At 44.4% G+C, this 23,510-nt stretch overlaps 1 protein-coding gene across 1 annotated transcript in view; it reads left to right on the top strand.

Annotated features, from left to right (window-relative positions):
* TMPRSS6 (transmembrane serine protease 6) overlaps positions 1-23,510 on the top strand; it is a 392,699-nt gene that overhangs the window by 222,117 nt on the left and 147,072 nt on the right. The window contains exons 6-10 of the mRNA XM_069653013.1: positions 2,645-2,686; positions 5,813-6,017; positions 14,608-14,744; positions 15,317-15,429; positions 22,869-22,978. Of these exons, the coding sequence (XP_069509114.1) occupies positions 2,645-2,686; positions 5,813-6,017; positions 14,608-14,744; positions 15,317-15,429; positions 22,869-22,978 (607 nt within the window). The remainder of the gene's footprint in view (positions 1-2,644; positions 2,687-5,812; positions 6,018-14,607; positions 14,745-15,316; positions 15,430-22,868; positions 22,979-23,510) is intronic.

Here is a 23,510-nt window from a genome sequence, read left to right as displayed (position 1 = left end):
AGTTGAGGTGTTTAAGGACAGACTAAATCAGTGACTCACCCCGTGACGTGTGCCTGAAACGAACCCTTAATGAGTCTAGAACTTATTGTATAGAATTCCAGATGTGTTATTCCTATTCGGTCTTATTTAGGGTCACTGCTCAAAGTGTTACACTTGTGCAACCCCCTGTTTTTTTAAGAGGCCTGAGCTAGAAAGCCAAGCACTCCAGAAACAAACAGCCACATGGCGCTGGACACAGCCAGCCCAGGAGCTTACATTTAAAATCTAATAATCATTTTGTGTGTGTTTTATTTTAGTGGTAGCAAGGGAGACCACAGGGGTAGCAAGCAAGACCACAGGGGTACCAAGGGAGACCTAAATGACATCCCTGGCCAGATCACTGGTCACCTCGGCTACTGCTTTTACCATAAGGGAGTAATTCTTAGGTAAACTATCCCAGAGGGTCTACATTCGTAGGCTGGACCTATAGTATTGTGTCATGATTTATGGACAAGATGTTTTTTTAGATATGTGCCCAATGTACGATATCCCACTTAATTGAGGAATTGTAAGCTTGTAACCCTTATATTAACCTTTTATCATGTTGTTTGTGAATTGTATTTAGTCATTGTTTGAGATGAAGGATGTAAATGATTTGTAATACTGTTTTTATATGTGGAAGAGGCATGCCATTTGCCCAAAGCACCTACATTTAATTTAAAAAAAAACAGTTCTAGATTCTCAACTCTGATTGCCCACCTGGGTTCTACAGCCAAAGTTGAACCTAAAGTCTCAAATTCTGGGGTGGGGTGGCATGAGCGAATCCCGGGTGGTTGGTGGACTTGGGTAAAGGTGGGAGGTTAGAGGGGCAAACCCTCATAATTGGATTCATCCCTCATCCCACCTTCGTCGCCAGTTGTGGTGTCCTCACTTCGTGGGGTCAGGGACCCATGGATGTACGAGGACTGCTCTGTGAAGAAGGGTCAGGCAGGCTGCCCGGGGTGACCTTGGCTGGCTCAACTGGTGATTTGTGATCCTGGATGCTTATGGCTTAGGAAAGGCAAGCAAGGCCCACCACTAGATGAGGCAATGAAGGAGCAATAATGGAGGCTTACTCGTTGTGCTTGCTGTCTCGCCGACTCTGAGACCGTCCGCTCAGGCCGACGCCTTTATTCAGCATAGTCAGGCCGCATGTTCACACGGGTGTGTGCTGGTTAGCACATGGGCACTCCTCCCCACGTAGACGTATGAGTAACCACAGTTCGCATCCTTGCCCATGAAAACATGGACATATGTGATATATTGAAGTGTAAATCAAGGACATCTGCCTTCATGAAATCTTAATATAGGCAGTGTTTTTTGTTTGGTGCAGGCTGGTTTTTGTTAAGGGCTCTGACATAATGTTATGCTATATTCATAGCAGGGCTTCACATGCTGCCCCAAGGAATTCTCCAAATCTATTTCTTTGATGTTTTATCTTTTATTACTGGGTTGGGGCAGACACAAGTCTTAACTTGACGGAGAAAGGGGCTATTGACACTCTCTGTCAAGTCGCAGCTCAATGGGAAGAGGCCATTAGCATGTCAAAGCTCCTAATTCTGTGTATACTGCACAGTAACTGCCTGCACCTCATAAACCTGTTTGTTAACTAATCAGTGCTTATTGGTCTGTGACATGTCAAGCTTGTTGGCATGAAAACAGTGTGTTAACATTGCATTCATACTTGCACATTTTGTTCATAAGATGCTTGAGTGACAGAATGACTTCTGTGGTATGAGGGAGATAGGGCACTATACGGAGACATATGTTGTCTCGTACAAGGTAAAACCTTTCAAGCCTAACGGCCGGGTAGTTGTTTTAGTGACTCCTTGATATCGGCAGTAAGGGGTGTTTAAAATTGACACTAGAAACAAGGAAACGGGGTGTTTTTAAAAAATGCGTACGAGCATGAGTTTAAAAAATGTGCACGAAAATGGGTTTAAAAAATGCGTACTACTTTAGACAGAGCGACCCCATGGGGCTGGTATACTTCTGTTGTATTGTATACTCCCCTATCGCCGTCACACCACAGAAGTCATTCATTGAAGGCGGTAACGTGGTGACATGGTGTCAATAACTTGTTAGTAACACCATGGGCCTCATTATCAGTGAGCCAGTCCAGAAATGAAGGCGCTGGTAACAGGTTACCGGCACCTTTTCCGGACCGGCTCACTCTGTGTTTGCCGGTAGGGGCACTGAACTACCACAGGCGTTCCGGCCCCTAGCAGCATGTTTTTCACTGAAGCACCAGTATTGTTATCAGGGTTTCCATTCCCATGGAGTCCTGTGGTACTCGATGGGAATGGGAACTTGCCATACCGCCGCCACTTGTGATACCCCGGTAGCACTGAGATGTCAGGCGGCAGTAACGGTAATAAGGGGTTGTCGGCAACACCCCGGTAGCACTGGCGGGTTACCGCCAACCTCATAATGAGGGCCCATGTCACCAGGTTACCTCCTTTCAAGGTGTCTGTATTTGCTGGAAACTCAAAGATTTGGGGTACAGGCGCTCACCAAATAGCTTCCTTGGTTTTATAGACTTGACCGGCCTTGAGATCATGAACAAACGTTTATTTCAATGCCTGTTCTGTTCTGTTACTTTATGTTCATTTTTATTACTTTTCAGAGATGAGCGAGAAAGATCAGTCCATTTTGGTTTTGAGCTTGGGTATGATTTTTATTTCCTTTTTAAGTTCTTGGATTACTCTTATTTGCTTAATTTGCTAGTTTGTTTATTTTGACTGTGTTTTTAAATTGAGTTCAGAGATGCTTTTCATAAAATATGAGTTGCTAAATTGAGCCCCCTCCAATCGCCTTTCATCGCCAGTAGTGCAGCTCACAGTGCTCACAATGCTGTGATTCTTGCAGCCGTGCTTGGGTACACTGCTGGTAAGTGTTGTCGCGGCATAGACAAGGAGAAGTATGTTTGCAACCACAGATTTTACATCATCTTCTCTACAAATCCCTCTCACAGCTCAGAACTGAACTTTTGTTTTATCAAGTGGCATGAAAAGCTAAACCATTTGTCAATTACTAATGCTGCAAACAAAATAACAATAGATTACCTCTCTAAGTGCCATTTTTCAAAGTTTAGAATTCAAAATCAGTGAAATGTCTTAAGATAACAAACATTGAACTAAAGCAGATCTTAAATCTCATTAAGGGAATCAGTGGCTATTTTTCACATTGATTATATGTACTGCAAAAGGTTCATTGCACACACCTACCAAGATGTTGCCTAACTATTTGTGCTCAACCCAAAGTGCAGTGAGACCAAATATATGTCTAACATTCAAGAGTTACTTACCTGGCAATATCATACATATAGTAAAAATAAACTGATATTTAAGATCACTGGGTTATGTAGTTTTTTTCCACTTTGTTGATTTCAAGTAATTCATAAAGAAATAGATGAAAATGTGCTATAGTAAACGTTCATTGTGGGCCAAAGTGTAAAAACAAAAGACCAATAGTAGTACAATCCACGCATCTAGGTGACTTTGGTGTCAATTCCTTTATCCTGATTCATTATTGATCTATGTTATCTCATACAACAGTTTTGCAACAGAAGATTGAAACAAAAGATTTCCAATGTCCAATGTCATTCATGCACTCATGTCCTGAACGTGTACTTTCCACTATGGTAGTCAACAGGGACACTGGTTGTGAGGCACTGTAAACGTTTTTAAAAATGCAGTCTAACTCTGTCGTTTGAGGATCTCTTGCATGAAAGATGAGTTTGAATGCTAGAAGGTTGTACGATGTCCTAGGATGGAACTCTTTACCGTTCTCCCTTCTCCTAATTGAAAACAACCTGTAATTCAGGCGCTGCTCAGACTTTTTTGTTTCCGCATTAATCTGGTATTTTAAATGGCCGTGTGGTTTGGTGAGCTATTTTCTAGATCTTGTTTAGCACTTAGATGCCTTTTCATGGTGATAGTCTGTGCTCTATAAGTCCTAACACCCTATCACCATACTGTGTCCTTTAGATTTAAATTGTCTCCTGAGTTAGCTGCTCATTTATGTGAAAATAAGGGAGGATCTTTTAAAATTATTTGCATTTCTGGGCCTGACTGCAATATTTGCCCATTGTTAATCTTAACATCTGATGGATTCAATGATACATGTCAGAAGATTCCGGTCATTGGAGTTTTTTTGGAATTGCGATGATGTTTGATGTTGAGGAATGTTAGAAGCTTTTTCACACATTGCTCTAATGATGGGTGCTCTGTATCCTCTTTCAATAAACCATCTTTCAAGATCAACTGAGGTTTCTTGAAAATGTATTTCTTCTGAACATATTAACTTGGTAGACAGATATTGGAACGATGGGAAATGAATGATTAGGCTTGGTGGATGTAACAATTATACTTGCAAGAAAGTATATCTTTTTGTAGATTGTGAAATAATAATAATAGTTATTATTATTAGAGTATTTGAGGATGGACCTAGCTTTGAGAATCAACGCAATGCTTTACAAGCTAATAGATTTTTATGACGATATATCATGGTATCTCAAATCTAAGAGATAGTTTGATAGCCGATTCGTAAACTTGATGTCAGTATGTTTTTTATTGAGTGTTTTAATGAAGGTATTCAAATGAGAAAAATATTGTCAATATAATGAGCACAGAAGATCTTTTGGATAGAATATTAATTTCAAAATCCTACATACATTTTTAAGCTCAATTGGGGCAATTGTTTCACCCATGAACATGCCTTATGTGGAGTACAGACTATAATGCAATCTTAGCAGGTGTGAGCAATGAGTTTCTTGGGCTGCATATAATGCATGTGAAATATGAGCATTGTTTCTCAAAAGGACAGAATTGGTTTTCTTTAGTTTCATATTTTCTAGCGTAAGACTTTTCATTGGCTTTGAATCCTTAACTTTCTACAAATGCACTAAAAGGTGGGTGAGTTATTGTTTTTATTTTCAAAGCCTTAGTAATTGGCAACTCCTTTTGCTTGTCATGCCACTTCATATAGGAACAGATCATTCCTGAAACATGTTGTGGATACGTCAGTGGAATATTCATCAATTTTCTATACAATTAAATGAATGTATTATTAAATGTGGGATGATGAGCGTCCTTTGGTTACTTGAGTACATCCAGGTGACTATTAAGGCAGGTAGACCATCACTTATGCTCAGACCTAGTCCCTACCCTGGAGATATCCACACTGTTTAAAGCATGCAGCAACCATACCAAGAGAACTAACCAAAATTCAATAATTTGAGCATGATAAATCTATAAAGATTCCCTGCCTTCATGTTTTGCAGATCTGCCCGAGCACCTGGGGACCAACTCCCTTGGTGACAGTGCGCGGTACTAATACCTTTAACATTAACATTGACATTGACATCTATGTGATGCCTTTATCACCAGTCCTATGCACTGAAAATGCCATGTTTCACCCTTTCATATGCTTATTGATGATTTGTATAATACACACTGTAGCTTCAGTTTAAAAGGGCTGTCTGTGTTGCATTGTCCTTTCTGGAGGAGATTGGGGGCACCCTCATAGCGCAGCAAACAATAGGCTCCAGAACAGGACAAAATAAGTCCAATAAAATGATCTTTATTGTGAATTGAATATCCAAAACCAGGGTGGAAAAAAGCTACGGGTTTCACAGCAACACCTGGTGCTTGATCACACTGTGATATACAAATGAAGGAATTAATTCATGGAGTTTCAATTCTGGGTCTGTTCTGGAACCCTAATCGCCTCTCTTGTGTTTCACATGTGCCCTTGCTGAGTGTTTCTCTTCTTGTTCCTTCCTCTTCCTTAGGTTGCTACCGATACAGTTACCTCAGGGAGGGTGAAGTCACTTCACTTAAGGGTCCTGACTACCTGTTCACTCGCTGCCTATGGCACATCCAGGCCCCCAGGGGCCACATGGTGAAACTACGCCTGCAATGGAAGCGCACTGATTGCAGGGACCGCCTGGCCATGTATGACTCACCCGCCCCTCTGGAGAGCCACCTTATTACCTCGTGAGTAACCTCTGTTTGGGCGCTGGAACGGTGGAGAAGAAAATCTGGGTAGGCTGGGGTGGAAAAGAGGTTTTAGGAAAGTTCCCCTGCAGACTGCGGGCCTCCACCAGCTGCACTGGAAACAGGGGTCTCAGCGGGCCTTTTTCAGACCTGAAATGTTATTCAAACTGATATGGGGCTCATAGACAAGATGGCAGCATGAGTCCTCAGATCTGGATCTGCGATGAATGGAACAGTTTGTACTCATGGGTGATGCGAGGAAACGTACTTGTCAGGAGGACTGGGCTAATATAAAGCACATGCATTCTGAATGATCTGGGAAGCGAGAGAACTTGAGACAAAGATCGACCTTGACAATAAACAGGTAGTTTATTTTAACTGCTACTTAACTTTTCAAACTAGAGATTGAGTCTCGCTTCGCATTTCTCCATTGATGGCGTGTTCAGCTTGAAACCATCTTTGCTCTCAGAGAAATTGATCAGGTTCCTGTTAAAAAAACGTGGAGCAGTTCCAATATCATTATGGGCAGTGCTTGTAAAAGGTATTTGCCAAACAAAGCCATTTCTACTGCCTGCCCGATTCGGAGTTGAGTAGGGAAATACCTCTGGCTTACCTCCAGATGCATTGCAGGATAGATTTCCAAAACAGAAATCTGACCATTTTTACCTACAGCCAAGAGGTTGGCTACAAATTGTAACCTGCCTCCAAAATGAATGCAAACCTTTTTCACTGAACAGAAGGAGAGCACAGGGACTTTTCCCCAGCACAGTGAACACAGTTTTCTGATTCAGCATTTGCAAAGGGGCAGTAGTGGCATCAACCACGACTCCACATTATCCAGTATCCATAGTCTCATTAGCAGCAGGGGAAGATCTAGTGGGTCCCTACGACTTCATACTAGCAAACAAGGGAGGCAATCGGGCCCCAAATTTAAAAAATAATGGTCTTATCCAGTGGTCGAAGTGAGCAGGAGCGGTCGGGAGCGGTGCTCCTCTACTTTTTTAATTAAGTGTTACTGCTCCTATACATTTATTTAAAAAAGAAACCGTTCCGAAATTGCTTCGTGTTAAAATAAAAGTGTAGGAAGAAGTTGAAACTTGCACTTTCAGTGCACTACAGTGAACATTCCTTTAAACAGAAGGTGCATGTGTTTGGGGGTTTGTATTGTGGGTGGGAGGGGTGTGGTGATGGGGTTTGGCCAGCAGGGAACATAGTTCCACTACTTCTTTTCGTACACTTCGGCCACTGGTCTTATCTCATCTTCTGGGGAAGAATCTTATAATGTGAAAACCACGTCTCACATGAACCTGACTGCAGCCCTGCATCATGACTGCAGTTCTTGGAGACACTGGTATTCACTCCACCGGGCTTTGTTCTCAAGGAAGGAGGATGCACTAGCTCGGCAGGTGCCGCACCCAGAAACCGCAATGTGATGCACCTATCCAACATTGCACCAAAAAATCAAAATAGCTTTCAACAGTAAACCTAGTGTATTGAAACATGTCCATTACGTTACCGATAAACAGGGTCCAGATAAACAATGACAAAAGGCATACGTGCTACCCTGTACTGTAGTATTTTGATTATATTTTAAGACATCAAAAATACCTCTTCTTTGTTCTGAACTGGGTGTTTATTGTAATAAAAAGACAAAAAAGTACATTTATGAGTTTAGTGTATGATAATGTGGGCCTAAGCATAAAACATGGTAATGTGTGCCTAAGCAGAGGTATCAATACCCAAGTTACTAATACAATGGAAAAAGTCATATGAACAGATAACCAAGGACACGTATGGATAACATAGAGACATATGCTGGCACATGATATGCGTTTTGCACTATGCACATTTGCAAGGGTATCAGGTAATATTGTCACTGGATATAATGTCGCCATACATATAGTCGCCGGGAAATGGCATAGGCAACATTATATATTGGGACAATATATGAGGCAGGGGCGTTGCTAGGGAGGGCTAAGTGGGGTATAGCCCCTGATCTTTTGGTTGTAGCCCCGGATAGAATCTCAGGAGCTACAGCCAAAATACTAGCTAGCTCCCAGTCCCAACAGTTCCAACATCAGCGTAGCTCCCGGTCTTTTCCAGACCTAGCAACTCCCCTGATATGGGGTAAATGGGAGCTGGGGCTGCGGGGTGGCCCCGCCCCCTTAAAAACGCATGTTCCTAATGATAATGTCTCTGCAAAAACGCAAAATATTTTTGTGGAGATATTATCACATGGAGCCTTTGCAAGGCAGTGCAGACATCTTGAAATACTTAACTATACATATAAATTCAGTATGGACAACTTCATCTCCTCACTCAAATACTGTTTAAATGTACCACTCTGGGCATAGTGACAATCTATACAAAACATTAAAAAAGGTATTGGCACATACTATCTTTTGATAATGATATTGCCGTCTGACCTATAATGGTCTTTTGTAAGGCCTCTGAGATACAAAGTTAATTTTGTCTAAGCTATATGAGGCCTACCGCTCCCTACCTCAAAGTTCCTGGCTCCCAAGTAGTCTTGTAGGTTTTGTGATACCTGCAGAATGTGCAGAATGTGGTCCTTTTGATTGAACACAATTGCAACTTCTATGGCTACTTCGTGCTGTGATAGGCACACGACACATTGACGTGTTTTATCATAGGGAGACATGCATCAGAACCTTACTGTAAATACATGTGGTTAGTGCAAGGATCACAATCGCCTATATTATTTTTTGTATGTTTTGTACCCTTAAGAGAGATGGTACTTATCACCTGTGGCACCCATTGGCTGTAAGAAAAGTAGACTGACTTTGTGTTCATGAAGGATTAATAATTCCAGAAGAGCACTGATGGCTTCAGTCTAATGATCCTTAATACGCGCATGTGGATTATGGGGCTTGTAATACAGGGGATAAGGTTTTGGTGATGAGTTTCCTTTCTTGTTTGCACTTTCTTACTGCTACAGAAAATGAAGAAAGAAATGAAATTGTAGCGTGAATGAAAACCCGAACAATTAAAAACAATCCCAAATAGGCCAAATAATCGATGCACTGTTTGCCGGGAAAACAATGTTTTATTGCCTCCAAACGTATAAGACGGTCACGTAGAACCAAACTTACATGGAGCTCGCCCCACCCAAAGAAGTTACATCTTTTATAGAAGAGAACCACAAATTAACAAAACCATGCATAATATAGATCACAGTATGATCCTGCACTCCCCATTGACCAACACCTATTTACAATTCCAATGATCCCCTTTGGTCCATTAATCTATTGTTCACAAATTATCTAAACACATTCCCCTAAGCGTGTCACCTACTACATTGCCACCATGAAACGTAGGAGTTGATGCACTACCAGGTACACTGTTACCACAATACATTTCTTTAACAAGCAAATTATTCTTGACCATCAAGGTATGTGCAGTCTCTGTTGGATCCTGAAGTGTGAATTGCGAGGTCAACTCTGCTTTGATAATGCAATGGCTCTCCCCATTATACCAGACACAGTGGCCCGCACAAACAGCTCCCTGACCATGTAGATACATTTATTGGCATCACCTCAGCTCCTCCCAACCCAAATCTATGTGCAGCCCTAGCACGTCTGCCCCTTATCTCTCTGGGAACCCAGGTGCCCATGAATGACGTGATCAGGGCCCCATTCTTATGTATGAAGTTTGCTTATTTATTTGTCCCTAGAGTGTGGCCCCTGCAGTTCAAATAGAATGACCACTCTTCGGGTAAGGGCAGTAGTGCACTAAATCTTCACCAGGCCTCTTGGCATCACAGAACCCCATGCCCTGCTCATATGAATGTAACCTTTAAAAGGTGCATGCCTACCCTTCCTCCCTTGACCCAACATTCCTTTGCCAGCACCTGCGGGCTCTGCAGCTGGACTCAATTAACTGTTATCGACACTGCATGGCTGCCTGTGATCTTGACATCATTACCTCTATGTGGGGGAAGCAAGGGGAACTTGTCTCAAGATTAACTGGACAGCGCCGCAGCTTCACTTTAGGCCTGCTTCTAATACTTTCAAAAATGCATTCTGTAACATGCCCTAAAATCCAATATGCCGTAACTCCTGCTATCTTAGCCCCCGGACCTCGCCTTTACCGCAACTCTTCTCTGACTCCATCTCACACGCCTACCTATGTGAGCTACCTACTTGCACATCCCTTAAAACATAATACCATAGACTACTGCTAACTGCAACATACTTCACCCTATTTTTAACCTATAGGACCATAATGTGAACACATTGTTCCTCTTTCTGTATGGCTATGCAGTGTTTCTAATATGTGTCAAATCTAACTACAAATGGATACATGCACATTCTGGCCCGCCCAATGAGAACTGCTAGCACTAGGCCGCATGCTAATATATTTTTCACAGTCTAAATTAGGGACGTCATTTCACCAAAATGCCAGGGGTACCGGAAGTGACATCACACGACCCTTGCTCTCTCATGACATCACAGGAAATTATAAAATCTGACCCCACCCCAATGTGACAGCACAGGAAACGATGGAACACGATCTTTCGCCTCTTGACAAAACAGAAAGTGGCATCACATAGCATTGTTCCTAAGTACACTACAACAAATATGGGTACAATATCACAGTAATGTGATATAGATTTCGTACAAGAACGGATCACCATATGTATCGCTAATATCAGTGTGTATAGGCCCATATTACCAAATTACTGTGAAGCAAGCAGACGTCCAAGGCCAAAAGGTAATGATGTGTTATTATATAGCGCTTAAGGGCTTTATATAGAACATACAATATCACCCAGCCTGTGTTGGTACTCATTTATCAACCTCAAAAGGATGAAAGGCTAAATTGGTCTTACTGTGATTTGAACCTGCAACCTGCAGATCACACACACGCACAATGCAGCAGTGAGCGCTCAACTCACTGAGCTGTTTTAACGGCTATAGCTATCTTTCTTACCGACTATAGTAGAATGAGCAATTACATGTCTGAATGTTCTCGAAGTCAGAAAGCAAATTACACTCTGTAGTGGATACCATTAAACTGGTAACTGAGATTTAACAACTGGCAAGTTCATCTGCAGGTCTGGTGCAAAGTTGGCCACATGTCATGTCAAGCCTACGTGGATCTAATTGTCAGGCTTCAGAGGTTGGCAAAATACATACCATTGGGAGTTTTCATAACTGTGTATTAAAGAATTTAGAGTAGCGCAGGAAACGCAGCGCACCCACACAGCATCCCTTACTCTGGGCACTCGTTACCTCATACATGCAAACAAACATCCTGAACAGCATGCCATGGAGATAGGAAAGATAAACACATTACAACAAAGCATTCATTGTGGCACAATGAAATCAAAGGCTACTTTATGTGCTATGGTCAAAAATGTCTACACTCTATACAAGCTTTTAGGCACAAGGATTTTATGAAGTGACCGAGGACACAGAGATGGAATGTCTTGTGATGATCATAACAGAGACAATAGCAGAAAGAAACATGATATGACGGCAACTTGTGAAACGAAAAATACAAAGTCCAAAATGGATGTGTATTCTGCTTTAAATGCTTTTTGGAAGCTTTTGTCTGCATTACGAATTTGAGGTGTTTAAGAACAGACTAAATCAGTGACTCACTCCCTGAAGTGTTCCTGAAATAAACTTTTAATGAGTCTAGCAATTATTGTATAGAATTGCAGAAAGACAAATTATTTGTTATTCCTACTCTTTCTTATTTAGGGTCACTGCTCAAAGTGTTACACTTGTGGAACCCCCTGTTTTTTTATGAGGCCTGAACAAGAAAACCAGCCACTCCAGAAACAAAGAGCCACATGGCAATGCCGGCAGCAGCCCAGGAGCTTCCATTAAAAAAATAATTTAAAAAAAACATGTTTTAGGGGTAGCAAGGGAGACCACAGGGGTAGAAAGCCAGACCTCTGGCGACCTCCAATCGACATTTAAAGCTTTTCGTCGGACTAGGATGTTTCACTTGCATCCCAACAAAATGCATAATTATAAGCCTCTGTGCCATGCAATTGAATCATTAATAGGCAATGTAAACATAAATTCGAATTTTTCAATTACATTGAGTTGCAATATAGAGCATCATTTAATGAAATATTGTTTATGAGCTGTACTTGGATTAAGGTGTGTACTTGCATTTTAAGTCGAATCTTAGTTTACATTGCATATACATGGGTCAGAATCAGCTCTGACAACTGAAGATTTGTAACAGCTGACCCAGCACAGGACTTTTGTGTAACAGCAGCATCGAAGTACTCCTTCTCGAGATGAGGGGGAAATCTACATCCCTTTTACAGAAGACATTCAAAATTAATGCTAACTGCAAGGGACTGGGGAATCTGAGTCATTATTCCTGATAATAATACTCTAGTATTAAGTTTTATCTTGCTGTACAGTATTCAATTCCTTGGATACTGTCTGGAGTGACTTTGTGTACACAGTATCTATGTATGCATGTAGGTATCCATGTATCTATATAAGTATACTAGTTACAAAGCACAGACCTACTAGACAGCAGCAGACTGTAGCCCACGTATAGGTAGTGGACCATGATAGTTGAGAGGAAGATGAGTGGGGCAGAGAAGAAGGCTTCAACGCCAGTAATCTGCCTAATCATAGGTGTGGTGTTTCTTGAAGCGCAGTGTCTTCAAGAGGGTTGGAATCAACTTGATGTCAGTAGGTATTTTTTTTCCAGAATGTGGGAGCATAGCACGATAATGCTTGATTGCCAGTCTTCTCCTTCTTGCATGCCTTGGATTAAAATCTGGAGATATCTTGGCTCCTTGTGTTGCATTGTCCTCCTCAGATGGCGAGTTACCTGGCCTGGTTGGATGCTATCTTGGTCATAGGTGCTTTGGAGATGAGTGTAAGGTAGGCTAGGAAAATTAACCAGTACAATTAACCATGACTGTGGGATGGTGGTTTACAACTTTCCACTGGGCCAGGGTTCTTGCTCAACCCATGAAAGGAGGGTTTTGCCAACATTGAAGAACGAGGGCACCAGGGTTTGGGTGGTAGATTAGAAGTCTGGGGTGGAGATTGGGGGGTTGGTACTGGGGAAAAGGGTGGAAAAGGTAAAGCTGATATCACCAGGCTCTGTGCTCACATTGTGGTATGTGTGGACTTGTTGGTTATGACTATGACTATGTTTATGTGCCCTTCTGCTTTGGCGGAATCACCATGCCAGTCTATGACACTCAAGAAAGATTCAGTCAGGACACTATGTCCCAGAAATGAACGCCTCCCTTTCTTGCTTAGAAGGTTCCTGGACTTCAAGGTATAACCTCTCATGTGAAAGAGGGTGTGCACCAAGCAACACTGTTGGGCAAGATGGCATGTAGGCTTGTGTTCCCAGTTATAGGGACTGACAGCCATACAACAGATCCTTCCTATCAAGTCCTTTCAAGACTGAATAGTGTTGCACCAACCCTAAGGATTCATCTCGAGCAGCAAGAGCGATGAGAGCACTTTGAAAATTCCTCTTAAACAAGAGAGGTGGAAGATTGTCTAAGGAAAAGATGGTTTAAGCAACTGGGAGCACTCAAAATCTGGAAAAGACCCCACTTCATAAATCCTCCCTATAATTACTTTAAAGATTCCCCTGAAGTTTGAAAAGGAAACTGGAAGGTCTGGGAAAGCCACAGAGATCACCATAAAGGTGGGATGATGGAACCAACAATGCATGGGTTCTGTTTTAAAGATTAGGGAACTTCCCTGTGAGTTGTCCTTGAATTTAAAGGGTGTGAAGAAGATCCTGCGGACACTCCCAATGATTGGGTGCTCTGGCAAACCAAGAGGACACACCTCTAAATTAGAAGCTGGGATACTTCAGTAAGATAATGTGCCATCAATACACTGCAAGTGGGAATGGAGTCTTCCTCAAGTTCAAATGGTGTTAGCAGGACTATTCACATCATTCTCAAACTGGAAATGTGGGAAAAGCAGTCTCAGAATTGTCTTCATGAAGAATGGCCAACATGTCAAAGAGAAGACTGTGTTGGACCCCCGAAATTTGTAAAAGGCTGGAAGGTTTTTGTTTGCAGTACATGCCATGTGGATGCATTCTGAGTGATCAATTTTAGATGAAAAGATGAGGGTATGCTAAGGTGGCTATTCTTTTCTTGAGTATAATGAGGAAATACTTAGGGCCTGATTCATGGAACGTTTCCCTATGGGATTGCACCATTATAAAACACTTCCATGAATCAGGCCCTTAGAGTGTTGTCAGTTCAGTGGAGGGTGGAAGAGGTGCAGAACTATTGGACCTCTCCTGCAGGATGATAGTTTCAATTATAGCATTGCTGTCCCTCAGAGGGTTTGGTTCGTGGTAAAGCGTGGGGCATTCGCGGAAGCTTTAAAGGCTGAGGGAAGGTGGACAGGTGTCTCCTGGCTGGCAATAACATTAGAGTCTATCTCTCAGTCTCATTATTCTCTTCCTTTTTTCCCTCCCATTCTCTTGTGCACACTGTTCCCCTTTCTATTTTGTCTCAACATTTGCTGTTGCAATCTATATCCTTCTGAATGTCCCACTCATCACGCTATGCTAACCGTTGTCTCTTTCCTCTCTTATCGCATAGGCACTATGGGTGCAGTCGCCAGGAACCGGTGGTGGAGGTCCTTTCCTCTGATCAGGCTATGTCTGTACTTTGGAAGCAGGCGATGTACAGCTACTATGACCCCTTTGACCTCTCTGCTCAAGCTGTTCCACTGAAAGGTGAGAAACCTGGAAATTCCAAGTCTATGAAATCCAGTGGAAGCCACAGAAACCAGCATTTGATACAACAGTGGTCAATGTTCATGGTGTGCATTAATAGCTGGATCATCAGGTGCTTATATTTGCATTAGATATGCTTGACCTTCAGCTCACTTTCTGCTGTGTTAGAGTCTGAAGGAAGACCCGCCCACTAGAGCACTGCAGCAAACACACTAGTGGTCTGTGCCATTTATATTGTGAGCTTTTATAAGAATTACCAGAGGTTTGAATATGTTACAAATTAGGGTCTGATATCTGATTTCAGAACCATCACTGCCCCCCCCCACCTCTCTTCGCACCAGACACCTGCACTTCCATCTGAGACCCACATTAGAGGTAGTTCCCGAGAAGGATATTTCAGAAGAGAATTGCCTTCTGCACTGTCCAAACAGAAGGGTACTCTAAGAGATTGCAATTTGTCTAATATCCCTAGATATCTGCAATCCATACAGATCAAGACATTGGTTGCTCAAATTATCCTCAGTAAGGAGCCATCCAGATGGTAATATCCATGCTCATATTTTTTATATCAGCCTGCGAAGAAAACCTGGAGCTGAAACCGGGGCTGGATATTCAGGGCAGTATCCGCACTCCCCACTACCCAAGCTACTACTCCCCAGCCACCAACTGCAGCTGGCATATAACGGTGAGTGCTTCCATTTATGAATCACGGGTACTCTGGTGCTAGCATTATTTTATATGTAGGTATTAGCATTACCTACAGGCACTTTGGTATTAGCATTATGCATTCATGATTTCATATAAGTAGTATTTACTGTTTCTCTGTTGTTTGCATTATTTACTGGCAATTGAACAGTGGTAGTATTTATTTGTTCTCAGGTATTAACAGGATTTACTGCTAATTTAGTACCATTATTGTTTACTGCTTCTCTGGTATTTGTGTTGTTGGCTGGTTCTCTGGTATTGGTGCCTTCTATCAGCCAGGGGATGAAACATGATATCAACTTGCAATAAGTCTCCTCTTGTAAAGGAAGGTGAACATTGCAATATTAGTGTCTAGATTACAAAATAAAAAATGTGAGGAGCTCAGTCAGCGGTCAGTGCCTGGAATACGGTGTCCCTTCACTGGTGAGCCTCTGGAATATTGTCTCAATTCTCAGAGTGTAATGAGCTATTTAGTAGAGGCATGGAATGTTACATAGGGATGGATGTACTCCCACCAGTGATTTGTGTCTGACATATGACAGTGTGTGTCCTCTAGTGTTTATTGTATAGAATAAGATATCAATATGGGATGCGCTTCTTCCAATATGTAGTGTGTAGGAACACATCCTCCAGGCCGGACACCCTCTGTTCTACTGTATCCAGCCGGTCGCCATGCTTATCGAGTCAGTATGCTGCAGGAGGTCAACTTTAGAGGACAGGGAGTCTAATTTGGAGTCAAGGCCTCTGATACACCCCCCCCTGAGGTCTAGCAGGATCTCTCAGATGTCTCCCTCTGGTGCTTGGGCAACACTTTCTTCAGAGTCTCCCATTCTTTCGGTCGGGTCCGCTTAAGATTGGGGTGTAATTGTTTTGGCAGAGGTTCCGCTTTCAAAATGTAGCTTTCGCTGCTGTTTGTCTGCTTTCCCCATGGTCAGTAATCAACAGGTTCTCGACCGGTGCTGGCAGCCCCAGGGTGGTTATAGCCTTTGCTAGGTCAATTTGCTCCTTCAATTGTAGTTCCTGAATTTCACCCAACTACTGGTGTCGATGGTAGGGGGGCATGAGCAGTCGTGGGCGTAGTTGCCGACTGCGCCGGTCACCAAAGGATGGGTTTCCCGCTGAGCAGTTCAAGCACAGGACCTGCTTCCTCACCCAGCGGTCCCATACCTGACACTAGTCTGGGTCAGAGTGCCGCACTGTCGATCGCTGTCTGGGGTTGTTTATTGCAACAGCTTCGGGGTCCTTTCCTTCCTCCCCCCACCTTGCCTGGGTCTCTCTGGGAATTCCATGTAACTGTGTAGTTCAACACTGAAGCGGTTCATTTACTGCTAGTTCAACACAGAAGCGCTTCATTTACTGGGCATGCATTCCTATCTGCTAATTCGGTCCCCCAGGTTATTGACATTGCAGCCGTATCCTATATGCTTCACCACACAGGGCACTCTGCTGTGCTTGGGTTGGTTCCCTCGCAGCCCAAAGTCCTTTTAAATCCTTTAACGGCTGCTGCCTTATTAATCAATGGGTTAGCGCCTGTGGGTCTTAAAATGATACCTGTAGTACCCCCTTGGGGTTTCATATCCGGTGCCTCCACCAAGCGCTGCTCCCCTTGTTGAGCCTCTGGTGTTTGACCTCCGCTGAAAGGCACGTAGCGGGGCCACGACCAGCCTCTGTCTCACCAGTACTGCACCAATCTCTGTGGGGCCTGGCCCTCCAAGATCCCCCTCACCGCGTTAGTTTCACCTGTCTCTGCCGCTGATCTGGGGCATCTGGAGCTCATGCGTTGCTAGGGAGATCTTCCTTTCCAGTCCTTCCTTCCTAGTGTAAGGGAGTCCAATGGCAGCATATTCGTGTTATTTGGGGTTGGGCCCCAGACTGTCTCCAGCCCCTTATCCACTCTTATCAGACCCAGACTCTCAGTTTCTTCATATGCGAGCGGCGCAATGCCGGAGTACTCTTCTATATGCACCTTTCTGTTCTGGGGATGATCTCTTGGTCACTGTGGTGGTTCGTAATTCCCCGTAGCAGCCACTGGTGTCATAGAATGCTGCTTGCTCTCTTGCCTGACCTCGCTGTGTTGTCTAGTTTATAACTGCTAAGTGTAGGGACAGAAGACTGGGCCAAGTGTCCGCCTCCCTCTATGCAGCCGCCATCACTGCCCTCCCCTTGTCGGTTGTTTGCACACTGGGGTGTGAGCTGGGACACGTGGCGGACTCCAAACGGCCTCTGCTCTGTGCCACAGTGGATTCCCCTGCAGATTGGGCCCGGCGGTTGTCACTATGGGAGGGGGAGGTTGCCGGAGTCTTCCTTCCACCCGACTCGGGACACATACCCCCGCCTGCACGGCTCCCAGGAGCAGGGGGTGGGGGAAGGCAAACCCTGGGACCAGTCGTGTGGGTTTCCTCGACCCTTCCGCCACTTGGGTGCTTCACTCACTGGCTAATTTCGCGGACCGCCTGCTCTCACAGCTACATGCGGTTGGTGTTGGCAGTCCGCCCACCCCTTCCAGGCCCACCCGAGCCCGCTGCGCACACACGCGACCACCAGCTCCAGGTAAGGCCCCTCTTGCTCGCTGGTGTTGGAGGTTGATCAGGAAGCTCTGCTGTCACCACGCTGCATTTATCTTGCCCTCAGATGCATTTACAACTGGATATTCGGGAGCTCACTACGGAGCTCAAATAGGAGCCACCATCACGGTCGGGCTCTCTAATGCTACCCCGCCATTAGGGGGCTTGAAATGCAAGCTTACACTGGTGGTTAAAGCCTGCGTTCCTAGCCACCTGATTGGCTAGCTCCCCCACCCGTTTGCTAATGGACGATCATTCGCCCATGTGCAGCTGCTAGCCTAAGTGGCCCTCCTGGACATGAGTTATCAGGTCTGTGCTTCATGTAGCATGGGCTAGTGAATGGGACTGTGTTCCAAAGAGATGGTGTGAAGGTGACACCATTTATTACAAACATATGAGTTCTGCCAGGGTGGCCTCGACAGTCAACTGTGTTCGTACTCTATCATCGGCACCACTGTGTGCACAACCAATCCCCAGCTTTTTTTTTTTTTACAATGTGTGTGAAGTGCAAACTTCCCACAAATTTCATTCCCATATGTTCACATGCTAGCCATTCGTCTTTAACAGGGTCGTAAAAGAAGTGCCTTTAAAGAGGGTATTAGCACCTATTAGCAATGGACTCAAATAATATGTCATCTGACTACTCCAGTGCTTCTATAAAGCACAGCATAGTATAATGGTAAACAGTAGCCCTCAAGTCCTAGCAAAACATGGTTGACTGTCCACTATATGAAAATCACCCAGAGAAGATTAGTGAGAAAGCTCATCAGTTACAGATTCCAATCCTAGTCACATAGTTCTGCATGGTAAGGTGTCTGCTGCAGAGAGTGGGTGTAGCCTGATGGTAATCGATGTCAATCCTTATGAGCTACCTCATCGGGCTAACGTGATTGCTACAGAGATGCTCTCAATCATGAGGGCTCCCTGAATGATTGTGCATCACCCCCATCACCCATAGAATCTTAATCCAGCCCTGACTGCTCGTAGATGATACTGTAGCCATAGACAGAAGGTCAGTGTAGCCATTAGAGCTCGAGCAACCAACACCAATTTGTTGTCATGTCTCTCAGATCCCCCTCTTTGTGCCCCCCCCCCACACAAATATTATTGTAATGATGTATGTTTGCATATGCTATGTATGTTGGGGTGTTTCTCAGCTTATCCCCTGCTCCTGTGTCCATACCTTTATTTCATTGATGGATGCAAAGGCCCCTCTATTGGCCTCATTTTGAATCACCAAGAGTAGAGCGTGGTAAAGTAGGGGTAAAAATGCATACAAGGTCTACACATATGGTTTAATGCCTAATTAACCACTCCAAGCCATGCTGTAGAATTTCACAGCAGGTGTGGGAGTGCGGTAAAACTATATGATCTCACCACCACCATCCACTTTACCTGCGAAATACAGAAGCATCTCTGCAAATATCTGATTGTAATGCTGATGGAAATGCTCCGGATGGCTATGGAATACACGAGCATTTTGCATCTGCTCTGAGCTGGTGGATTCCATATTAATCAATGTAAATGGCTCTCAACATGTGCATACACGTCGGGAGGCATTTACGATTGTTTGCCTTATGCGCAGGAAAACTGTTGGCCAACTGGTGCAGGAGCCACCGCTGGTGGTTGTTGTTGGTCAGCATTCATGATGGCGAGTGCACAGGCACACCTGATACGATTGAAAAGGGGCCGCAACTCAACATCACACCTCCTTCACAGATAGACCCAGGCAGGCCCACGATGATTCACTGGCACCAGTTGTTTCCAATAGCCTCCATGGATCAAAGGTCCCCCACAGTCACAATGCCCCCAAGCAAACAGGGCAAATGCCAGGCAGTCCAGAGGTCCCAAAAATTGAGCAGGGTGGGCCTTGGGCATACACACACTGGCAGGTCCTCCCTGGCTCCTCACCCAATACTCGACGAAAAGCAGTGAAAATCATTGAAAACCCCTTCAAAAAAGTACATTGTATGCACAATGCGACTGTCTGCCACATGAGTTTCTAGAAATTAGGCCTGGATGGCTCACCATCGCTTCAAACGAAACTGCGACCTCCTAGGGCCCGAAATCTAAGATGGCCGCCGACTGTATGGATTATGTTCCTTTCCACGGCATGTTTCAAACGGTGTGCTTTATGTCGGACCCATCGAAGGAAACACTGTTGAAAGTTACTGCCGTTCCCAGAATGTCGTCCCGACTCGTCGCCTCTGTTCCTGGTTGCCACCCGCCTCCGACACAGACACACGAACACAGTGTTGCTGGTGCGGGCACCCCGGTGGCTTTGATGCCATCGGGAATGCCCCATTAATTTGGAGGGGCACACAACGGAGTGATACGTCACTCCGTCGCATGTGTGCACCCTTAAAGGGGCAGCGCCACAGTGCAAACAATCCCAATTTCAAAGAGGGATCTATGTGCATCGAAGTGCACAGATTTGCAGCCCCCTCTGTATAATTTCTGGGCACTTAGAAAATGAGACCCTATGCGTCTGCCTCTCTCCGCACCTCTATCCCTTTAGGTTATTGGTGTAAATACTGTTTTATTAGCTCACGGCCCTGCAGCAGCAACACCGTGTACCTGTTAAGGTCTCTGGTCCTCCTTCAGGGCCTTTAAAACCCTTTTTTTGGTCCATTTTCTACTTTTTCCATGCTTTCCTAGCCCCCTGTGTCCACCTGTCCCTTCTTCCCTGCCCGCCCTCACTGCTCCCTCATTGGTCGGTTCTCCAAGCCCATGACCCAACAATGGCTTTGCCTGGAGCGTTTCTCTGTTGGAACTGTGGTCCTGTGCCTCCTTTAGCTCACAGCCCTGCAGCAGCAACACTGTGTGCCTGGTAAGCTCCCTGGTCCTCCTTCAGGGTCTATAAAGCCCTTTTCTTGCTCCATTTTCTAATTCTTGTCATGCTTTCCTAGCCACATGTGTCCGCCTTTGAGCTCCTTTGCTGCCTCCTCTCCCTGCTCCATGATTGGTTGGTACTCCAAGCACATGACCCAACAATGGCTTTTCCCAGAGAGTTTCTCTGTTGGCACTGCACTCCTGTACCATCTTTAGCTCATGGCTCTGCAGCAGCAAGGCCTCGTGCCTGGTAAGCTCCCTGGTCCACCTTCAGGGCCTTGAAAACCTCAATGTTCTCCTTTTGTGTGCTTTCCTAGCCACCTGGGCCTTTAAAACCTACATTTTATACTTTTTGTGCTTCCTAGCCACCTGGGTCCACCTTTCCCCTCAATCCCTGTCGCCCTCCCCGCTCCCCCATTGGTCCGTGCTCCAAGCCCATGACCCAACATTTGCCTGGAGTGTTTCTCTGTCGGCACTGCACTCCTGTGCCGTCTTTAGCTCACAGCACTGCAGCATCAACAGCTCATGCCTGATAAGCTCCCTCACCCACCTTCAGAGCCATTAAAACCTTTTTCTAGCTCCATTTTCTACTTTTTGTGTGCTTTCCTAGCCACCTGTGTCTGCCTTTCTCCGCTTTTCCTACCCACCCTACCCGGTCCCTGATTAGTCGGTGCTCCGCGCACATGGACTATGTGACTGCTCTTCATGGATCCACCCTGGGCAGCCATGCCGGGGCAGGCATCGGCTGAGGGCCAGAGGCAAAGGGCAGCCCCTGCCCCACCGAACAGCTCCAATCCCTGTCTTTACCCTGTTAGCCCATGGACGCCATATGCTGACAACCTACAGTTGACAGAAAAGGTAAGTGTGGTGTTGGTGGGGAGCACAGCCATTACTGTATGCCAGTAAAACCCCACCACTCATATTACCTAATATCATATACCTACCTGCACTTAGCATACTTGTATAGCGTAGCCTTATCTTACATGTAGCCTCATTGAGTACATTAGATATATTTTGCACTTAGCCTGTTTGTGTAGACTAGCCTAATGCTCCCTGCTGCAACCAGAGATAGGCATTGTGTAACATCTGTATTGTGTTTGGTTCTGCTCCCTGAGATGGATTCTTGGGGGCAGGAAATGTGTCACACTTAGATGGTTTGTTGGGTGTTAGAAATGTATCGCACTTGGATTGTTGAGGTTAGGAAACGTGTGACACTTAGATGGATTGATGGGGTAGGGAATGTGTCGCACATAGGTGTATTGTTGGGGCAGGAAATGTGTTACACTTAGATGGATTGTTGGGTTAGGAAATGTGTTGCTACTAACTAACCATACTAAAGACTCCCATTCTGAATACTCACCCTCAAACTCTGAACTAAACACAACCATACCTCTGCCGCACCACAAACCGCACATACTTCACAACACCCAACACAGCATGAAACCAAACCATACACAATCATACTCCAACACCTCATGATGGCTTCCAACTGAAAACGCACCAAGGCTGAGTGACCGGTTTCTCTGATCTGAAGCTGCCAACAGCACATAAAGGCTCTCTTGCTCTTCTCCCTCTCAATCCCACTAACCCAACCCCCAACCCTCCTTCCATTGCAGATCTGCCAGAGCTCCAAGAGACCACACAAGTGGCAACAGTGTACGGTATAAGACCCATTAAGATTAACATTCATTAGTGTGTGATTTAGAACCCTCTGGATCTCCTTCTCCACATCTATCACCATGGTTTACTGTTGAAGTGTCGTTTGTCAACTTTATGATTTAGAGCCTGATTCACAGAGCATTTTCCTATGGGATTGTACCATTATAAAACACTTCTGTGAATTAGGCCCTTAATCTCTTTCAGAGCTCTGTCTGTATGATTTGTGGATTAATGTGCTTGTTAGTTTGTATCTCTGCTCCCCTCTTGGATGTCTTTCTACTCCCAAACCTCTATCACTCTCATGTCAGGTAGATTTATACATTTAGATGTATCTAAATGTTCCCCTTGCTGTCCTCTACAACAGGTCCCGTCCACAGACTATGGCGTTGTCCTTTGGTTTGATGCCTACTTTCTGGAACGGCATATTAATGACAAACCTTGCACCCAAGGCCAGTGGCTGATTCAGAATCATAGGTAAGAAAAGTGTCATTGTCAATTCTTATTTGAATCATTTAAACCTTTATTTAAGGCTGGCCTAGCCGGGACGGCGAGGCAGCATGTTGAAAGTAACAATAGCACAAGAAAGAAGTAAATGCTAATGAGTGATAGGAAATGCGAATATAAACAGGAAAGCCAATGGAGAAGGTGAGTCAGTCAGTGGGGATGTTTGTAGACTCTGCAGAAGTGGTGCATGAATCATCTAGTTTGGAAGAAAAAGGAACCTAAAGGAGTGAAGGTCTAGAGGGGTGACAGATTAATGGGCAGGGTGTTGGTTTGGCATTCCAGAGTTTAGTTGCATTGGATAATAAAGACTGAGAATATTTGCTTTGACTTTCTTGCAGCTGGGCATGTCCGGCTTGAGCATAATTTTACTTTGGATGTGTGTAAGTCATTCTGAGCCTGGACCTTTCTACTTTTTTATTTATTTATTTGTTTTGAAGATGATCCGCAAAGTTTGAGTTAAAAGTGAACATCAAAGAGAATCTACTCACAATTTTACAGAGTA

The sequence above is a fragment of the Ambystoma mexicanum genome, chromosome 3q (assembly GCF_040938575.1).
Source record: "Ambystoma mexicanum isolate Mex_15411 chromosome 3q, UKY_AmexF1_1, whole genome shotgun sequence".
In the NCBI taxonomy this organism is placed as follows: Eukaryota; Metazoa; Chordata; class Amphibia; order Caudata; family Ambystomatidae; genus Ambystoma; species Ambystoma mexicanum.
Note: the sequence above shows the minus strand (reverse complement) of the source record. Positions and strands in the feature narration are given on the sequence as shown.